Source organism: Musca domestica, unplaced genomic scaffold (genome assembly GCF_030504385.1).
Source record: "Musca domestica strain aabys unplaced genomic scaffold, Musca_domestica.polishedcontigs.V.1.1 180, whole genome shotgun sequence".
NCBI lineage: Eukaryota > Metazoa > Arthropoda > Insecta > Diptera > Muscidae > Musca > Musca domestica.
Window position 1 is genome coordinate 351,926 of NW_026712239.1, and position 21,059 is coordinate 372,984.

At 37.0% G+C, this 21,059-nt stretch overlaps 1 protein-coding gene across 2 annotated transcripts; it reads left to right on the top strand.

The window, feature by feature from the left end:
- Nucleotides 1-1,796: 1,796 nt before the first annotated feature.
- On the top strand, nt 1,797-21,059 carry LOC101900649 (E3 ubiquitin-protein ligase Godzilla). 2 transcript variants are annotated; one of them, XM_005178482.4, is made up of 10 exons: nt 1,797-2,291; nt 11,080-11,542; nt 11,624-11,785; nt 11,867-12,042; nt 16,755-16,852; nt 16,920-17,113; nt 17,176-17,368; nt 17,442-17,732; nt 19,987-20,110; nt 20,165-21,059. In XM_005178482.4, the coding sequence occupies exons 3-10, from the start codon at nt 11,660-11,662 to the stop codon at nt 20,634-20,636; spliced, it is 1,674 nt and encodes a 557-aa protein (XP_005178539.1). In that variant the 5' UTR covers nt 1,797-2,291; nt 11,080-11,542; nt 11,624-11,659; the 3' UTR covers nt 20,637-21,059. The 2 variants fall into 2 exon arrangements, with proteins under 2 accessions (XP_005178539.1, XP_005178541.1); XM_005178484.4 differs by having other exon boundaries at nt 1,798-2,291; nt 11,624-11,779.

The window sequence follows — 21,059 nt, forward strand, 5'->3', positions numbered from 1 at the left end:
AATTTATGGTGGTTCACATCATACACATGCAGCTTATATAGGGTTTACACAAAACAATTTTTTTTGCAAATGCAACCATGAGTTATCTGATACAAACATACAGGGTGATATAAAAAAACTGCAACAAAGTCAAACGTCATCATTTTTACACTTTTTTTAAATTTTATTGAATGAAAGCAAAAAATGAAGGAAATAGCATACAATTTTAGAATAAGTTTAGGTTTGTCCGAATTGGTCACCTTTGGCACGAATTATGGCCAATACAACTGTCACACGCTGCTCGAATGTTGCTCTGCTCTATTTTGGCCCATTCCCGGCGAAGCGACTGGTTGAGCTGACCGATACTTTGGTATTTTATTACTACCAGCCTTGCTTTCCAAAATACTTCAGACACAATAGTACAAAGGATTGGTATCCTTAGATCGTGGTGGCCATTGTGCGCTGGAAATGAAGCGAGTAACCTCATTTTGTAACCAATCTTGGACGGTGCGTGCTGAGTGTGATGGTGCTCAGTCCTGTTGGAATGTCCAAGGTTTGCGGCCAAAATGTTTGCGTGCCCAAGGCTTTAATACACCCCATGGTAGAAGAATACAGGTAGATGCGTCGACACAGCTGCTGGGACAATGAACTGTCAAACCAATCTTGAAATTGAAAATGTTGAATGAATAAATATTTAAATTTATAAAAATTGTTGAAAAACGCGAATTATAATAACCTCCCAATAACGTCGTATAAGAAAACATATAAAAATCTACTTATATTTGAAAAAATATTTAAAATTTTTTGGCATATCAATGTTCCCGAGACGCAAAATATTTATTCACATTTAAATGTTGGAGTGCTCTAACGATAGCCACTTGTGGTTTTCCAATCAAATCACGAATAACTTTTTTTCTGGAAAATTGTCATCCAAATGCTTTTGTATGCCTGCAAAAAATATAATGGGCTGTCACTGGAATAATTTTAACAGCTGTCGGACGAGTGGTTTAGAAATTACAGCAGTCTGAATTTGGTTGCAATTTTTTTTCATCTCACCCTGTATGTTTTCCCATACAACTGTTTGACAGTTTATTTTGAATGATCATTGTGAATGATCAAACAATAAGCAAAACGTAAATAAATGTTGGTATTAAGTATAATTGGTTTTACAACTTATTGTTCGGCCATGGCCATAATGTATTTTCATAAATCCATTGCTTTTTCACAAATCAGAGATAGAACCCTTTTTTGAATAAAGTTACATTTGACAATAAAAATTGCCGAAAATGTAAATATAATTTTTGGAATGACGTTACCTTGAATTAGTTGAATTTTACCATGTTTGCAATACTGCAAAATCCACATATTCGGCTATCGCAAGCTGGCAATCGTGCAAATAATTCTTACTTGAGAAATTTTCCTAACAGAAAGTTTAAATAGCCTCAGTTGCAGTCATATTCTTATTCACAAGTGAGGCAATTAATAAATTTTGTGATATTTTGTTCCAAACAATGTCAAATCACATGTGAACCCTGTTATTTGTTTCTCTATATTTTCTTCAACTTTCTATCAACAAACGCAACGTTGAATGTGAACCCCCTCTAAATGTGAACATATTAATCAGCTGTTTTGTCTTTTGTATTTTAAAAGGGAAACAAATAGAAAAAATAGGATTTTCCCAAAGTTTTCATTGTATTTTCCCTAGAAATTTGAAAATTTCTTTAAAAAGTTATATTTAAATTGTTATTTATGGATTATTTCAATTGTTTTCCATAACAAATCACCGAGATCGCTAACTAGAAATGCGTTTTCCCCAAACCATTGGCGTTGACAACACTCGACAATTCAATTAGAATTTTTTTTCTTTTGTGTAAAGTGGATTTATTTGGAGAAGAATTACAAAGATTTTTCAACGAAATTAATTACATTTTGTGGATAAAAATGTGTTCGCTAATAAAATAACACCAACGGTTTAGCGTGCAAGCCGAATATTGTTCTTTGGAATCGGCCAAAACGTCGAGAAATTAACGAAAATGATTTGTGGGATCGTAATTGAACGCAATTGAAACGAGAAAAACAGCAGCAAGAAAAAGAGAAGAATAGAAACAAAAAAGGCAAAAGCAACGATACGACAAGAAAAACAATTTGATTTCACGATATTTTTTCTACTAGAAACAAGAAAAAGAAAAAAAAGAAAAACAAAATTAAGTGTGTGTTAAGAAAGGAAAAGCAATTCATTACAACATATTGGCATTGTCCTCCTCCTTCTGAAAAAAAAAACGCTCAACACCCAGAGGGAATTAGTTGATCAAGTAAGTTTAAAAAGTTTAACAAAACGAAATCATAGGGAATAAAACAACAACAAAAATGTCAATAAAAGACGACAGAAAAAACCTCAGTTTCACCACCCACCTTTTGTTGTTATGTTTTCGATAAACACAAATGGATGTTTGGCCCCCCCACCTTGTCACCCTGTTATGGTCACATTTTTTCTCCACTCTCGTCGTTTGTCTATAATACACAATAGAGCCCCAATAGCCAAAACGCCCAGCCAGCCAGCAGCAGTGTGATGTAGATTAAAAACAAAAACAAAAAAAGCAAAGCAATACAAATATGAATGAAAATAAGTTTTGGTTCTTAAATATGAGAGCTAAACTAGCATTGTGAAGCCTGCGACTTGACATCGTGATTCCGGACATGTAGCAAATTTTGCTTTTGCTAGAATTTCCTCCAGTTCCCTGTACCCCATGAACGATATTTCAAGGTCTGGGTTGTGTTCATGCTAATGTGCAATTTCATTTTACATAGTGACCTTTAATTGTCCCCCATGTATTGTACATCAGGGCCAACAAGAATACAAAAGTCCTTTTTTCGAAAAGGGAATATTTTTAGAAATTGCAATAGATTGCTTGTTTTATTCGAAGATTCAGGCAAGTGGATTAGATTTTAAGGTAATCATTGAAAAACGGAAGCTCTCCTTTTCGGTAAAAATGCAAATCCAAAAGCTAATGGCATTATTTTTTGGCATTTTCAAGGTATCCTTATTAAGTTAAGGGAGGATTCTTACAGTTTTCTCCATTTCCTTTTTCAAGTTCGTACCAGCGATGACCTGTGATTTTATTTTTTGGTGTTTCAACATTCAAATGAAGTGTGGTCTTCAAACACTTGGGAAGACCTTTCACGGCCACCCACAAGAAAACCAAGTACAATTCGCCCCACCGAAGTATATCTGATATTAGTTTTGTAAAACATTCAATCTATTAGGGGAATTCCCCTGATAATAATCCATACAATTTCGTAATTGTGCCGCATGGTGATAATAGCCTGGGCAGTATAAAATAATTGTTGTACTGCGAGGAAATGTAATTTTTATAAATTTAGAATAGTATTTGGTTTTCGACCTATCAACAGAAATTAAAGAATATACGAAGAGCTTCATGGCCAAGTCTTTGGTTCGAGAATTGGACGAGAAGGAATCGCAGACACCTAGGTCGCATTTTTTTTTATAAAAATTAAAAAAAAAAAAAAACGTGAAACCCCTCGGGTCCCATCAAGACCCCTGGGGTCTCTCCACGGTTTTTGGTCAGACTCTTGGATTGTTCAAGCTTTTTCTAGAGAAAAAAAAATTGCCAGACCCGAAAAAAGAGAGTTTTTTCTAGAGAAAAAAAATCGTCAGACCCGAAAAAAGTCTCGTCGAGATTTTTTCTATAGAAAAAATTCGCCAGACCCTTTTCTATAAAAAAAAATCGTCAGACCCTTGGCTCCAGTCGATGTTTTTTCTATAGAAAAAAATTCGCCAGACTCTTGGGTCTCGTCGAGGTTTTTTCTATAGAAAAAAATTCGTCAAGACTCTTGGCTCTAGTCGAAATTGTTTCCTATAGAAAAAAATTCGTCAAGACCCTTGGCTCTAGTCGAAATTGTTTCCTATAGAAAAAAATTCGTCAGACCCTTGGCTCTAGTCGAGGTTTTTTCTATAGAAAAAAATTCACCAGACCCTTGGGTCTCGTACAGGTTTTTTCTATAGAAAAAAATTCACCAGACCCTTGGGTCTCGTCCAGGATTTTTCTATAGAAAAAAATTCACCAGACCCTTGGGTCTCGTCAAGGTTTTTTCTATAGAAAAAAATTCACCAGACCCTTGGGTCTAGTCGAGGTTTTTTCTATAGAAAAAAATTCACCAGACCCTTGGGTCTAGTCGAGGTTTTTTCTATAGAAAAAAATTCACCAGACCCTTGGGTCTCGTCGAGGTTTTTTCTATAGAAAAAAATTCGTTAGACTCTTGGATCTACTCGAGGTTTTTTCTATAGAAAACAATTCGCCAGACCCTTGGCTCTAGTCGAGGTTTTTTCTACAGAAAAAAAATCGTGAGACCCTCAGTCATATGACTAGAGAGGGTATATATCATCTGATACGACTAAAACGTGCCTCATCGAAATAACGGTTTTAGACCTTAGGTCTCTTTGGACCAAATCAATTTCAGGACATCTGGAGTCGATCTAGCGATGTCCGTCCGTCTGTCCGACTGGGTGGTGCACACGATAACTCTCGAAGGGGGTATCCGATTTGAACCAAACTTGGTATACCGCAATACAGTGTGAGATAAAAAAATTGCAACAAAGTCAAACGCCATATTTTTTACATTTTTTTTTTTAATTTTATTGAATGAATGTAAAAAATGTCGGAAAAAGCGTCAAATTTTACAATAAATTTAGATTTGTTCGAATTGGTCACCTTTGGCACGAATTATGTCCTTCAAATGGTCAATGAAACAGTCACACACTGCCCGAATGTTGCTCTGCGGTATTTTGACCCATTCCCAGCGAAGCGACTGCTTGAGGTGATCGACACTTTGTTATTTTTTAATGCCAACCTCGCTTTCCAAAATGCTCCAGACACAATAGTCCAACGAATTGCTATCATGAGATTTTGGTGGCCATTGTGCGCTGGAAATGAAGCGAGGAACCTCATTTTTTAACCATTCTTGGGTGACGCGTGCTGAGTCCTGAGGTGCTGAGTCCTGTTGGAATGTCCACGGTCTGCGGCCAAAATGTTTGCGTGTCCAAGTCTTGAGAGACCCCAGAAGCCTCCTGATTGTTTTGCTTTAGAAAAAAACATCCCCAGACCCTTGGGTCTCGTCGAGTTTTTTTTAGATAAAAAAAACCGCCAGACCAACGGTTTTTTTCTTAAGAAAAAAAAAGGCGAAACGATTGGGTCTCGTCGAGGTTTTTTTCTAGCGGAAAATATTTGCCAGACCCTTGGGTATCCTCGAGATTTTTTTTCTATAGAAAAAAAAATTGCCAGTGCCTTGGGTATCGTCGAGATTTTTTTCTATAGAAAAACAATCGCGAGACCCTTGGATATCGTTGAGATTTTTTTTCATAGAAAAATAATTCCCAGACCCTTGAGAATCGTCGAGTTTTTTTTCTATGGAAAAAATTCCTCATGCCCTTGGGTATCGTCGAGATTATTTCTATAGAAAATTAATCACGATACCCTTAGATTCTAGCCGAGATTTTTCTATAGTAAAAAGCACTCGCCGAGTTTTTTTCTATAGAAAAACAATTGCGAGACTCCGAGGTTTTTCCCATAGAAAAACAATTGCAAGACCATTGAGGCGACCAGGTTTCTTCTCTGAAAAAAAAATTGCAAGACCCTTGGGTCCAAGTGACTTCCACATAACAAAATTGAAATTGTCGTCGTAAAAAATAATTAAATATTCATAGACGATTAACTTTGCTAAATTGAAAATTTGTCTGCTGCATTATTTTCGCCTTGCATAATATCTAATTGAAACACACAAAAACAAATCCACGCTTAAAATTAATTGAAAAAAAAAAAAAAAAAAAAACAACAACAACAAAACTGAAAGAAATTCACTTTGTTAGAAATCCACAACAACACATCTAGCCAGTCAATGCATTCGTGTGTGCAAGAACGTTTTGTTGTTGAAAAAAAAAAAAATCAAAACCGAATGCAATTTGTTTGTTGCCATTCGAAAGTGAGTCATTCCTTCATTCCAGCCAGCCCTACTCACTATTGTCGTTGATTACTATTAATTTAATGCGTACTATATTTTATTTTTCATTTTTTTGTCAATAATCGCGTTTTGTTTGTTTAATGTCGGTTGATATTCATTCACTGCGCCCCTTGTCACCTCCAAAATGTGGAACTTTCTTTTGGGTTTTTTTTTCGCTCTTTTTTGTGGCCCAACAGTTTCCGTTTATGGAATTCCCATGGCATGGCTTAAGAATGAAAACAACGAAATTTGTTTATTTTTTAGGTTTATTTAAAGGTGTCCACTGGTGGTTTATAAATAATAATGCTGCCTGTCCAGATCTCCGCTTTAAAATTATTAATTAAAATAAAAAAAATATGTTTCTTTTGTTCATCTGGTTTTTCCTCCACTCTTTTGCGCTGTTGCATTTTTTGTTTTGTTTATTTTGTCACAAAAATTGTTTTTTTTTTTTTTTTTTTAAGGCAATGTGTTATTGAACTCGAAACACAGCCTACAGTTCCACACTTGCAGCATAGGCCGTAATCCTCCTCGTCGTTGCTAGTGATAATATTTGTAAATACGCACGTACGTAGGTAGGTAGGTATGTGTGCCATAAAATCTGTAATCATGAAGACCTCATGATAACAAAGAAGGGGGGACCACACAAAGGAAGAGGAGAGAGTGGGAGATATTTAATTAAACAAATATTTGCAGATATTGAAGATTAACTGCATTTGCATTGACAAAAAAATGGAGATCTTTGGAATATATTTACAGGCCGTTGTAAATAACTATTTGTCTTTTTTATCTTCCTAGTCAATTGACGGCTACAATTGTATCTTATCATGAGGAAATTTATGGAACTATCATATTTCAATAGAGCAATGTGAGATTATTGATGGTGGGGTCACATAGATTTAAATACACAATGGATAGTAGAAAAAGGGGGATCAGGAATCAATGCTGCGATAGAAGGACTGGAAATCTTCTTCATAAAATACCAGGAAAGTCTTCCCGATTTGAAATCAAAAGATGGAAGAGATAAGAGAAAAGATCATGGAAGAGAAAAAGGTCATCTCTATAGAAGATTAGAGGAACTTATATTATATCGAAGACTTTTTCAAAGCAAGCTGAAAGAAGACCACAAAATTTTCTCCTTAGAAATGTTAAAGGTCTTCCTAATTGAAGGTCTTCTCATAGAAGAGCCACATGACTTCTCAGACAAGAAGACCACAAAGTTTTCTCCTTAGAAGTGTTGAAGGTTTTGTTAATAGATGGTCTTCTCAATTGAAGGTCTTCTCATGGAAGAGCCACATGACTTCTCAGACAAGAAGACCACAAAGTTTTCTCCTTAGAAATGCTGAAGGTGTTCTCATAGAAGAGCAACATGACTTCTTAGAGAAGAGCACAAGGTTTCTTGAAGTATTATCGATAGAAATTCAGGTTGACTTCCAAATACAAGAGCTGAAAGTCTTTGTGATTGGAAACAGGAAGATCTGGATGTCTTCTCCATAGAAAACCACAAGATCTTCCCCATAGAAGACTACAAGGTCTTCTCCACAGAGGACCACAAGGTGTTCTCTATGGAAGACCACAAGGTTTTCTGAATAGAAGTCGACAAATTCTTTTCTACAGGGTGAGATAAAAAAAACTGCAACAAAGTCAATAGCCATAATTTTCACATTTTTTTTTTAAATTTTATTGAATGAAAGCAAAAAATCTCGAAAATAGCATCAATGAAACCGTCTCATGCTGCCCGAATATTGCTCTGCGGTATTTTAGCCCATTCCCGGCGAAGCGCTTGCTTGAGGTGATCTACGCTTTGGCATTTTTTAGTGCCAACCTTGCTTTCCAAAATACTTCAGACACAATAGTACAACGGATTGGTATCCGAAGATTTTGATGGCCATTGTGCGCTGGAAATGAAGCGAGGAAGCTCATTTTGTAACCATTCTTGGGTGGCGGTGAGTGCGATGGTGCTGAGTCCTGTGGAATGTCCAGCGTCTGCGGCCAAAATGTTTGCGTGCCCAAGGCTTTAATACACCCTCCAGAATATTTTCGCTATAATATTCGGCACTTATTCTGATGCCACGGTCGATTAATACGAGCGGAGAGCGACCATCGTCTGTTATGGCGGCCCACACCATCACCATGGCCGTCGCTAGAGTTCTGGTGGCCAACCGAAGGTGCACATTTTCAGCTGTATGTTTACAAATGGCTGTACAATGAATGTTTCCTCGGAGAAAATCAAAATAGGCAGTTCACCACTTTCGACCAAGTGAAGCAAGCATTGTTGGGCCTTGGAATGTCGTTGAAAATGTCCTTCTCTAAAAGTTTACCAAAATCTGTTGGAAAATTCAGGCTTGAATTGTTTCAGAACAAATAAAGTTGAAAAAAGGATATGTGACGAACTATTGGTTTCTAGAAAAAATTCTGCTAAAAAATTCAGATTTGGAACAATTAAAGTCCTTTTGTCACTTGGAAAGACCTCAAACAAATAGATTTGGAAATCCATGTTTAAGGTATTTTTCGTTCTTGGAAAGTCGTCGAAAGAATCCTAGGAAAAAAAGCCATGTTGTAGACACTGTTGGTCTTTGTAAATATTCTTTTGAAAATTCACATTTGAAGCTCTTTGGGTCCTTGGAAAGTCCTCGAACAAATAATGGTGACAAATCCATGTCTGAGATACTTTTGATCCTTGAAAATTCGTCAAAGAAATCTTTTGAAAAATCCCCGAAGAAGTCCTTGTACTGTTGGTCCTTGACAAGACATGAAGTTATAGAAAATATCTGTTGAAAAAATAATTTTTGAAGCTCGGATAGCCCATGGAAAGTCCTCGAGCAAATACTGTTAAAAAATTCATGTTTGAGATTGAAAATTCACATTTGAGGTATTGTGGTCCTTAGAGGGTCCTCGACAAATACTGTCGCGGTTACCGTGTTTGAAACAATATAGGTCATTGAGGATAGTCCTCGGGAAAATCTCTTAAAAATTCACAATTATAGCCTTGGTGGTGGTTGAAAAATATGTTCTTTAAGAATCCTCGTTTTAGCATTGGTGGTCCTCGAAAAATATTCTTTAAAAACCCGAGGTTATAGCACTGGTGGTCCTCTTTAAATATTCTTTTAAAAAAAATTCTCGGTTATTCTTCTGGGGGTCTCGAGAAAATTCTCTTAGAAATCTACATCCATAGACTTGGTGGCCCTTAAAAAATATTCTATAAAATTCCTTGTGTATGGCACTGGAAGTTCTATAAAAATCTATGTCTATAGCCGAGGAGGTCCTTCAAAAAATTATTCTTTAAGATTTCTCGTTTCTTAAAAAAAAAACAAGTTTATAGCTCTGGTGGTACTTCAATAAGTTTCGTTTCAAAAATTCTCGGTTATCACTACGGAGGTCCTTCAAAAAATATTTTTTAAAAATTCTCGTATATAGAACCTCGGAAAAATTCTCTTAAAAATCTACGCCTTGATGGTGCTTAAAAAATATTCTTTAAAAATCTATGTTTATAGCCCTGGTGGTTCTTCAAAAATATTCTTCAAAAATCCTTGTATATAGCACTGAAGGTCCTTAAAAGTATTCAGTAAAAATCTATGTTTATAGCCATAGAGGTCCCTCAAAAAATATTCTTTAAGAATCCTTGTTAAAGCATTAGTGGTCCTCGAAAAATATTCCTTCAAAAGTTTTCTTTAAAAGAATCCTCGGTATAACTCTGGAGGTCCTTTAAAAAAGTTCTCGATTATTGCTTTTATGTTCCCTGAAAAAATCCTCGTTTATAGCTCTGACTATCCTTGAAGAAATAATCTTTTAAAACCCTCTTTGCCTTGGTGGTCGCTAAAAATATTCTTTAAAAAATCTTGTTTTGTAGCTTCAGAGGTCCTTGAAAAATTAGGTTTTTAAAATCCAGGTGTATATCCTTGGTAGTCTTTCAAAAAATGTCATTGGTTTTCTTTAAAAAATCCTCGGTTAACACTCTGGAGGTCCTTCAAAAAATATTTTTTAAAAATCCTCGTTAGAGCCACGGTCCTTAGAAAAATATTTTATAAAAAAATTCTCGTTTATTGCTTTCGTGTCCCTTAAAAAATTCTAGTTTATAGCTCTTGTGTTCCTTGAAAAAATAATCTTTAAAACCCATTTGGAAGCCTTGGTGGTCACTAAAAAATATTCTTTAAAAAATCTCGTTTGTATCTTCAAAGGTCCTTGAAAAATTAGGTTTTAAAATCCACGTGTATATCATCGTTCAAAAAAACATGTTTTAAAAATCCTCGTTTTTAAAAACAATTTCCGATTATTCCTTTGGTGTTCCTTGCAAAAAATCCTCGTCTATAGCTCTGATTGTCCTTGAAGAAATAATCTTCAAAAATCCTCGCTGGAAGCCTTGTTGGTCGGTTAAAAAATATTGTTTGTAAAAATCTTGTTTGTAGCTTCAGAGGTCCTTGTCCTTCAAAAAATGTCATTTGGTGATCCTTCAAAATAATATACTTCAAAAATCCGGCCCTTGAACATTTTCTTTAAAAAATCTAATTTTGAAGCTCTGTTGATCCCTGGAGAATATTTAGCCATCAAATACTACCAAATATTGTCAGAGGTCCTTGACAAAATATGTTTTTAAAATCCACGTGCATATCCTTGGTGGTCCTTCAAAAAGTTCATTGGTGGTCCTTCGTAAATATTCTTCAAAAATCCGCCCTTAAAGATTTTCTTTTAAAAATATAATTTTGAAACTCTGTTGATCGCTGAAAAATACTTAGCCATCAAATTCCATCAAATATTGTCAGAGGTCCTTGAAGTCCTTCGAAAAATGTCATTGGTGGTCTAATTTTGAAGCTCCGTTGATCCCTAAAAAGTATTTAGCCATCAAATTCCACAAAATATTGCCAGAGGTCCTTAAAAAATATGTTTTTAAAATCCACGTGTATATCCTTGATAGTCCTTCAAAACATGTAATTTTTGGTGGTCCTTCGAAAATATTCTTCAAAAATCCAGCCCTTCAAAATTTTCTCTGAAAAATCCAATTTAAAAAATGGAAAAATTATTTTTCGAAAATTTAATTGAAATAACAATTAATTCAAAATCCTTTACCTTTCTTTTTCGCCTTCTTTGCAGACATTACAAACATTGCGTATAACTACATGGGCATACAAATGCAACTTGTAAATAGGAAATTTGTTATCAAACCTCATCAGCAACAAGATCAGCAGGAGCAGCAAAAGCAACAGCCGACGGAACAACAACAGCAGCAGCAACAGCATCAATCAAATCAGCTACGAGAACGACAACAAATATTTGATCCACTTTAAAAGATTTCTTTGTTTGTAGGGGACCAAAAACACACAAAACAACAACAGCAGCAAGAAAAGAAAAAAGCGGCGACGACTGCAAACAAAATACAACGATATCATCTACGTAGAGTCAAGAAGAACCTCGGCAGCAAGTAACGTCATATAGCCACAAACAAAAAAAAAAAAATAAGGAGAAACACCAACAAATTCTGCCTGTGTAGGAGAACAAGACACGGCTGCCATTAACACTGCAGGCAGCAGGTCACAGGCCCATTCAACGATTGGAAGTTTGTATAAGATTAATTTAATGATTTTCATAGAATACAATTTTAAAACTGAATATGTTTTTTTTTTTAAATTTCCCGTAGGCTCTGCAAACCTCTGCATTTTTTTGGCCATCTATAATGGAGTCTTTAAAATGTAGCCGCCTTGTGACACCACTTCTGATAGCCTGCACATGTATTTTAAGTCCATTGCTGGAAGTTGATGCCCACATTTTGGTGTATCGACGCATTACCAATCAGGTTCTTGTAAATTTCTTACAGTTGTGTTACTAAAAATAGCGGACGTTTTGTATTAATATGCAATACTCTTTTTTTAAAACCCCTTAGCTCATTGAAGAATACAATGATATGCCTGCCCAATTTGGACCCAGTCTCACATCGAGCGGCATTAAGGTGTTTGCGGTGCCAGCTGTACCCAGCGATGCCTGTGACAAGATAGCACCACCACCAACCCACAACCTTGGTTATCCCAGCAATGCAAAATATGCAGCCATTATACAAAGGTGGGTGTCTATGCGTGTTTTGAGTACTGAATTTGCGATACTACTTGACATTAATTTTGAAATATGTTTTATTCACTTCTTTTCCGTAAAATATGCCGATTGTGTTTAGTAATCAAAGGTACTCTTTTTTTGTAAAAACAAGAAGGATATTTTTTTAAATGCACTATTTTTAAGCTTATTTTTATAATTTTCTAGCATTAAATTTTCTTTTAAATAATTGCATTTTTTCGGCATATTAACGTTTTGGACTGAAGGTATATGTCTGTTGTAAAATTGACGGACGTTTTGCACATCTTCGCCAATTCGTGTCCAATACTAATTGGTTTAAGGTGCGCAACTACATGAATTCAGCAACTGCTAGATAGAAGCGAGAAGGAGAAGAAAAGCTTTAGAAAAGTCTAGTGTAGGTGGCCTGACTAGCCAGGTAATGGCTTTGGCAAATTTCTTAGTAATGATGGGATCTATGCCTGAAAATAAAGAAATTCTGTCTCCAACCTGTCTCCAAATCGCCTATGTCTCTTATTGGATAACATGGGACAGGTGTAAAGTAGATTGATCAATCGTCTCTACCTCTTTTTCTTGCCATCAGATATCTTTTTCTTTTTTCTTGAGGTCAAATATCTGATACTGCATTCAGTATTTGAAAAATCAAATTTTGAAATTTGGATGGTCTTTAAAAATCCTCAAAAAAATGTGGCAATTTCTTAGTGATGATGGGATCTATACCTGAAAATAAAGTATTTCTGTCTCCAGCTTGTCTCCAAATAGCCTATGTCTCTTGTTGGATAAAATGGGGCAGATACAAAGTAGATGTTCAATCGTCTCTACCTCTTTTTCTTGTTATCAGATATCTTTTTCTTTTGAGGTCAAATATCTGATACTGCAGTGACCATTCAGTATTTGAAAAATCACATTTTGAAGTTTGGATGGTCCTTAAAAGCCCTCGAACAAATACTGTTGAAAAATTCTAGTTTGTGGTACTGTTGGCCCTTGGAAAGTCGACGAAAAAATCTCTTGAAAAATATGCGAAAAAAGTGCATATTTGAGGTTCTGTGGGTCCTTGAAAAGTTCTCGAAAATATTCCTTCCTTAACAGGTTATCGGAATCAGATTTAAGACATTGTTGGATCTCGAAAAGCCTCAACTAATTCTGTTAAAAATTTAACAATTTAAGGTCTTTTCATCCTTGACAAGTCCTCTTACCAATCTGTTGAGAAATCCATAATTGAGGTCACTGAAAAGTTGTTAAAAAAAATTGAAAATTTGTCGAAAAAACCATGTTTTAGGCACTCTTGGTCCTTGAAAATATTCTGCTAAAAATCCACATTTGAAGCACTTTGGGTCCTTAGAAAGTCTTTGAACAAATCATGGTGACAAATCCACGTTTGAGACACATTTGGTACTTGAAAAGCCGCCTAAAAATCAGTTGAAACATCCTCGAAGAAGTCGTTGTGTGCAGCACTGTTGGTCCTTGAAAAGTCTCGAAGTTATCCAAAATTTCTGTTGAAAATCGAATCTTAAAGCTCGGATAGTCCATGGAAAATACTATTGGAAAATTCCAGTTTGAGGTACTGTTGGACCTTGGAAAGTCGTCGAAAAAATCTGTTGAAAAATCTTCGTGGGCCTTTGAAAATTACTCCGTTCTGAGGGTCCTTGAAAAGTTCTCGAAAATATTCCTTCCTCAAAAGGTTATTGAAATTTGAGACATTGTTGGGTCTCGAAGAACCTCAACAAATTCTGTTGAAAATTTAATAATTTAAGGTCTTTTCATCCTTGGCAAGTCCTCTTACCAATCTGTTGATAAATCCATATTTGAGGTACTTTAGGTCCCTGAAAAGTTGTTGAAAAATTATCGCAAAAATCCATGTTTCAGGCACTCCTTGAAAAGATCCTGCTAAAAATCCACATTTGAAACACTTTGGGTCCTTGGAGAGTCCTCGAACAAATTTTTGTTAAAAAAATCCACATTTGAAGCTCTTTTGGTCTTTCGAAAATCCTTGAACAAATACTCTTGACCAATCCATGTTTAAGGTACGGTTGGTCCTTGAAAAGTCGTCAAAAATATCTGTTGAAAATTCTCGAAAAAAATCCATGTTTAAGATACTGTTGGTCCTAGTGCAGTTGAGGCACTGTTGGTCCTAAAAAAGATATCGAAAATATCTGCTGAAGACCCATTTTAAAGCTCGGATAGTCCATGGAAAGTCCTCTATTAAAAAATTCTTGTTTGAGGTTGAAAATTTACATTTGAGGCACTATTAAGGTTACCGTGTTTGAAGCAATATAGGTCCTTGAAAAGTCCTCGGGAAAATTCTCCTAAAAATCTAGATCTATAGCCTTTGTGGTCCATGAAAAATATTCCTTAACAATCCTTGTTTATAGCACTGGATGTGCTTTCTGTAAAAATCCATATCTATAGTCCCGGAAGGTCCTTTAAAAAATATTCTTTTATAATCCTCGTTTTAGCATTCGAACAATATTCTTTAAAACACCAAATTTATAGCTCTGGGGTGGTACTTCAAAAAGTTATCTTTAAAATATTCACGGTTATCCTAGTTTATAGCCCTGCTTGGGCCCACCACGATTGTTAGATCAGATGTTCTTCAGCTCCTCCAAATTAACGGCCAGATGTGCTTAGATATCATACAACCGGTTTAAAAGTGACATCTTCTGTTAGCTTCTTCGATGGGAGATTTTTGAAGCTGCTGGCATCAGTCGTTAAATCAATCGACTGGCATTCGCCTCGAGCTAATTCAACACTTCATTTCCTACTACAATATTGCTATGTCCTGCAACAGAAAAGACTTTACCATCCTGAACATAATTGTGCCAAAACTATCCTGGTTTGTCTAGGCAGCCGACGTTCTTCAGCTGCTATGAATGGGAAATGAACTCCCAGAATGACATTCATACCTGACTCACATTTGCTGATTAGCTTCTTGATCTAGAAACACTCTCCTACAGCGTTGGTCATCAATCTCCCCCTCTTCTTCCTGACACGCCTGGGTGGAGGAGTTTTATCCACCATATAATGCTTTGGATGACTCCCACGATAACTCGCAAGTAGGTACTGCTTGGAAAGCATATGGTTATTTTGACGTACGGGAAGTATCTTTAGCTCTTCCTGTAGATGGTCTACTTGTGTCATTGGGAGGTACCCAGTTGCAGTCCTCAGGGCGGCATTCTGGCTGGTCTGGCTGGTTCTTCTACTGCGTGGCACTTGAATTTGCAGGCCACAATGGAGTTGCATAGCTGACTAAAGAGGCCAACAAAGTCTCCTTCTCCGCACCCGAAGTGCACCTTGAGGATCTTACTCCTACTTTTCATTTTGTCACAGATAGCTGTGGCTTGAACCAGCTGCCAAATGTAACCCCTAGGATATTGATGTAATTCCTGTTCGGAATTAAATTTCCCTCCCTCTATTCGGCTGTGTAGGCGGTAAGCTCCGTGAGACCCCTAGGTGGAATTCGTGTTTGGAATTAAATTTCCCACAATCTGCACATATATTTGCAGGCCACACTCGAGTAGCATAGCTGACCACAGATGTCAACATAGTCTCCTTCTCCGCACCCGAAGTCCGCCTTTTGTCACAGATAGCTGTGGCTTGAACCAGCTGCCAAATGTAACCCCTAGGATATTGAGGTAATTCCTGTTCGGAATTAAATTTCCCTCCCTCTATTCCGATGTGCAGGCGTTATGCTCGGCGAGACCCCTGGTTGTAATTCAAGTTCGGAATTAAATTTCCCATAACCTGCACATGTATTTGCAGGCCACACTCGAGTTGCATAGCTGACCACAGATGTCAACATAGCCTCCTTCTCCGCACCCGAAGTGCGCCTTGAGGATCTTACTCCTACTTTTCATTTTGTCACAGATAGCTGTGGCTTGAACAAACTGCCAAATGTGACCCCTAGGATATTGAGGTAATTCCAGTTCGGAATTTAATTTCCCTCCCTCTATTCGGCTGTGTATACGGTAAGCTGCGCGAGACCCCTAGGTGTAATTCATGTTCGGAATTAAATTTCCCACAACTTGCACATTCAGCTGTGTTATCATATCCGCATACCATGTGGTAAGGAGTGTGATCGTTGATTTAGTGGCGGATATTTTCATATCTCTCGTGTGGAAGTAGGCTGCAACCTTACACATATGTCATCCACACCGACGTCATGATCGTACATTTATCCCCATACTTTACGATTTCTATGCCGTCTGGAGGGCGAGGAATTTGGGAAAGGAAGTGGGTTAAACAAAATAAAATACAGAATTAAAATGCATGGCAGTCCAGTGGCTTTTTTTGTGGAAGATCTGAGGCCAAGAAGGCAGTATCTAAATTTTTAAAGACATGGGAGAACAAACTACCCATTAACTATAGGATTCTAAAGTTCCAATTTTTTTAGACAATTTAAATGGCCTCCAATGGATGCGAAAAAATTAACGTTTCAAAAATGTTATTTTTTATTTAGGGCAGATAAAAGAATTAATTTTTAAAACCTCAAAGATTTTTCCAGTTTCAATCATTTTTTGAGATATTTGAATAGATTATCTCGAATAACAAAAGTTTAATTTTTTTCAATTTTTTTGTCATTTAATTTGCCTTTATTTAAATTCTTTTTTTAACGCTTTCAAATACCTCTATTTATCTCTTAAGCTAATCCATTTTCTAAACCATCAAATTGCATCAAATATTCTTCCCTTTTATTCCTATCATTTCAGAGGCGGTGTGGATTGTACATTCGAGTTGAAGGTACGCAATGCCCAGGCGGCACGATTCGATGCTGTGGTTATCTACAACAATAACAGTGATGATTTGGGTTTGTATTCTCGAAACCCCTTTTAAATGAACTAAATTCTAAACAAATGTTTAATTTTCAATTTCAGAACACATGTCAGCCCAAAATTCCAGCGGTATTATGATACCATCGGTCTTTGTTGGCCATACCACGGGCATGAATCTGCGATCATTCTTTACACCGGAAATTGTTTTGGTCATAAACGATGAGCTGCCATTCAATATCAATACCCAATTGATTTTACCATTTTCCATTCTAATTGGTCTATGTTTTCTAACAATGGTAGGTCGCTGAGATTTTCCTAAATTTTGAAATTTGAATAACTTCTCTAATTATTCCCATAGATATTCTACATGATCTACAGATGTATACGAGAAGAAAGAAATTTGCGTCGCTACCGCTTGCCCAAGCGCATGTTGAAAAAGCTGCCCATCATAAAGTTTACGAAAAACAGCAACATTGCCTACGACACTTGTGTGATCTGTATCGAGACATTTGCCGAGGGTGATAAATTAAGGGTCTTACCATGCAAACATCGTAAGTTTTTGAGAAGATTTTTGTTTCCAAGGAAATTAGGAATACAATTTATCGTTTCTTTCTTTCCTAACAGCCTATCACAGCAATTGCATCGATGTTTGGCTAACCGAAAACAAGCGCGAGTGCCCAATTTGCAAGCGTAAGGTTTTTACGAAAGGCGAAGCCCGATCACAACGGAATCGACAGTCTTCATTGGATAGTATAGTGGATACTGATGACGATACCGCCCCATTGTTACAACAATCGTCGCAGAGTTCATTGACAACAACAATGTCATCGAACAACTCCACACGTCATGGTACATTTCAACGGGGCTCCACACCGGGTGGTGGTGCAGCAGATGTTACATCGGATGATGAAAATAGTAAGGATTCAAGATTAAAATATAAGAGATCTTATCTAGGATTGTCGAAGTTTTTTTTTTTCATAAAAAAAATCGCCGAGACCAATTGTATGTCTCCGATGTTTTTTCCATATCAAAAAATTCGCCGAGGTTTTTTCCATAGAAAAAAGTTTTTTCTTTAGAAAAAAATTCATGAGACCCCTGGGTCTCTTCGAGGTTTTGTCTTTAGAAAAAAATTCGCCGAGACCCTTGGGTCTCTTCGAGGTTTTGTCTTTAGAAAAAAATTCGCCGAGACCCTTGGGTCTCTTCGAGGTTTTTTTCTATAGAAAAAAATTCGTGAGGCCCATGGGTCTATCTGAGGTTTTTTTCTATAGAAAAAAATTCGCCGAGACCCTCGGTCTCTCTGAGGTTTTTTCTATAGAAAAAAATTGGACGAAACCCTTGGGTCTCTTCGAGGTTTTTTCTTTAGAAAAAAATTCGCCGAGACCTTTGGGTCTCTTCGAGGTTTTTTCTTTAGAAAAAAATTCGCCGAGACCTTTGGGTCTCTTCGAGGTTTTTTCTTTAGAAAAAAATTCGCCGAGATCTTTGGGTCTCTTCGAGGTTTTTTCTTTAGAAAAAAATTCGCCGAGACCCTTGGGTCTCTTCGAGGTTTTTTTCTATAGAAAAAAATTCGCCGAGACCCTTGGGTCTATCCGAGGGTTTTTTCTATAGAAAAAAATTCGCCGAGACCCTTGGGTCTCTTCGAGGTTTTTTTCTATAGAAAAAAATTCGCCGAGACCCTTGGGTCTCTTCGAGGTTTTTTTCTATAGAAAAAAATTCGCCGAGACCCTTGGGTCTCTTCGAGGTTTTTTTCTATAGAAAAAAATTCGCCGAGACCCTTGGGTCTCTTCGAGGTTTTTTTCTATAGAAAAAAATTCGCCGAGACCCTTGGGTCTCTCTTCGAGGTTTTTTTCTATAGAAAAAAATTCGCCGAGACCCTTGGGTCTCTCTTCGAGGTTTTTTCCATAGAAAAAAATTTGCCGCGACCCTTGGGTCTCTTCGAGGTTTTTTCCTATAGAAAAAAATTTGCCGAGACCCTTGGGTCTCTTCGACGTTTTTTTCAATAGAAAAAAATTCGCCGAGACCTTTGGGTCTCTTCGAGGTTTTTTCTTCAGAAAAAAATTCGCCGAGACCTTTGGGTCTCTTCGAGGTTTTTTCTTCAGAAAAAAATTCGCCGAGACCTTTGGGTCCCTTCGAGGTTTTTTCTTTAGAAAAAAATTCGCCAAGACCTTTGGGTCTCTTCGAGGTTTTTTCTTTAGAAAAAAATTCGCCGAGACCCTTGGGTCTCTTCGAGGTTTTTTCTTTAGAAAAAAATTCGCCGAGACCCTTGGGTCTCTTCGAGGTTTTTTCTTTAGAAAAAAATTCGCCGAGGCCCTTGGGTCTCTTCGAGGTTTTTTTGTATGGAAAAAAATAGGCCGAGACCCTTGGGTCTCTCCGACGTTTTTTTCCATAGAAAAAAATTCGACGACACCCTTGGGTCTCTTCGACGTTTTTTTCCATAGAAAAAAATTCGCCGAGACCCTTGGGTCTCTTCGAGGTTTTTTCTATAGAAAAAAATTCGCCGAGACCCTTGGGTCTCTTCGAGGTTTTTTCTATAGAAAAAAATTCGCCGAGACCCTTGGGTCTCTTCGAGGTTTTTTCTATAGAAAAAAATTCGCCGAGACCCTTGGGTCTCTTCGAGGTTTTTTCTATAGAAAAAAATTCGCCGAGACCCTTGGGTCTCTTCGAGGTTTTTTCTATAGAAAAAAATTCGCCGAGACCCTTGGGTATCTTCGAGGTTTTTTCTATAGAAAAAAATTCGCCGAGACCCTTGGGTCTCTTGGAGGTTTTTTTCCTATAGAAAAAAATTCGCCGAGACCCTTGGGTCTCTTCGACCCTATAGAAAAAAATTCGCCGAGACCCTTGGGTCTCTCGAGGTTTTTTTCTACAGAAAAAAATTCGCCGAGAGACCCTTGGGTCTCTTCGAGGTTTTTTTCTATAGAAAAAAATTCGACGAGACCCTTGGGTCTTTTCGAGGTTTTTTCCCCTTGGGTCTCTTCGACGTTTTTTTCCATAGAAAGAAATTCGCCGAGACCCTTGGGTCTCTTCGACGTTTTTTTCATTAGAAAAAAATTCGCCGAGACCCTTGGGTCTCTTCGACGTTTTTTCCTATAGAAAAAATTTGCCGAGGGTTTTTTCTTTAGAAAAAAGCCAAATAATTTTCTGATTTATTTATCCTTCCTTTTATTTTTCCCAGTGCTATCATCAACCCCTGCTCGTCGCATAAATCCCTTTGACCGTTCACCAAACCTACCACCCCACTTGGCGGCTCAACTTAACAGTGATGGCTCCAGAAGTATTTGGTCCCTACCAATATTCAGGTATGTCGAATCAGTTGGATTAATTGAGTTTGAATTAATTTGAAATGTTTCCAGATGGTTTAGACGCAACCCAACCACAATTAGTGTGGCAGCACCACCCTATCATGAGGATATACTGAGTGATGTCATAGCTGGTGAGCCTACGGCCAATGCAAATGCCTCTACCATGGACGGCAGTGTGGCAGCGACGCCACGCTCCCAATCGATAGCTACACATTCGTCAAATAATGTTCTAAATCCGAATTTAAGTGGTTCATTTAAGGAGGAAGACGATGATGAGCCGCCGTTACAGTGTATATATGAACCGGCTAGTGTTGTGGTGACTAGCGATCCCATAGATCAGCCACAGGCCAGTGGCACTGTAGATAATAGCCAACAACCGGTTGTGGAGAATGAAACAGATTCGGTTTTTATACAAACACCTACCCAAGGTGGCATAGCTGTGGCTGCATTGCCCCGAGATAGCAATGATGAACCAGTACACACATCCCATGCCACCCGCAGTAATACGGCAAGATTTTGGTAATGGACAAAAAAAAAGAAAACGATTAGATTTTTGTTTGTTGTAAAGAGGGAGGCGGAGGAGGAGTAGGGCGGAGGAGTTGGGAGCTTAAGCTAAATGTATGCAAAATTATTTAGTCATTTTTTATTTTTATTACTCTGTTGTTGTATTTTGCCATGGCTTCCCCTTTTGATAAGGTTTTTGTTTTTTTGTTTTCCAAGGAAACAAACAATTCGTCCTTCCTCCTTTCTTAGAAACCAACTTTATTAACAAAAAACAGAAAACAGAATAAATATTGTGATTTATATAAAACCGTTGTATTGGTTTAAATTGAAAAGAAACAAAAGAAAAAAAATAAGAATTAAATATAAATATTAAAATAATTAAAAAGAAATTAGCTTACCTACCTAAAAAAAGTGTTAAGAAGAAAAAAAAAAAAAAAACAAT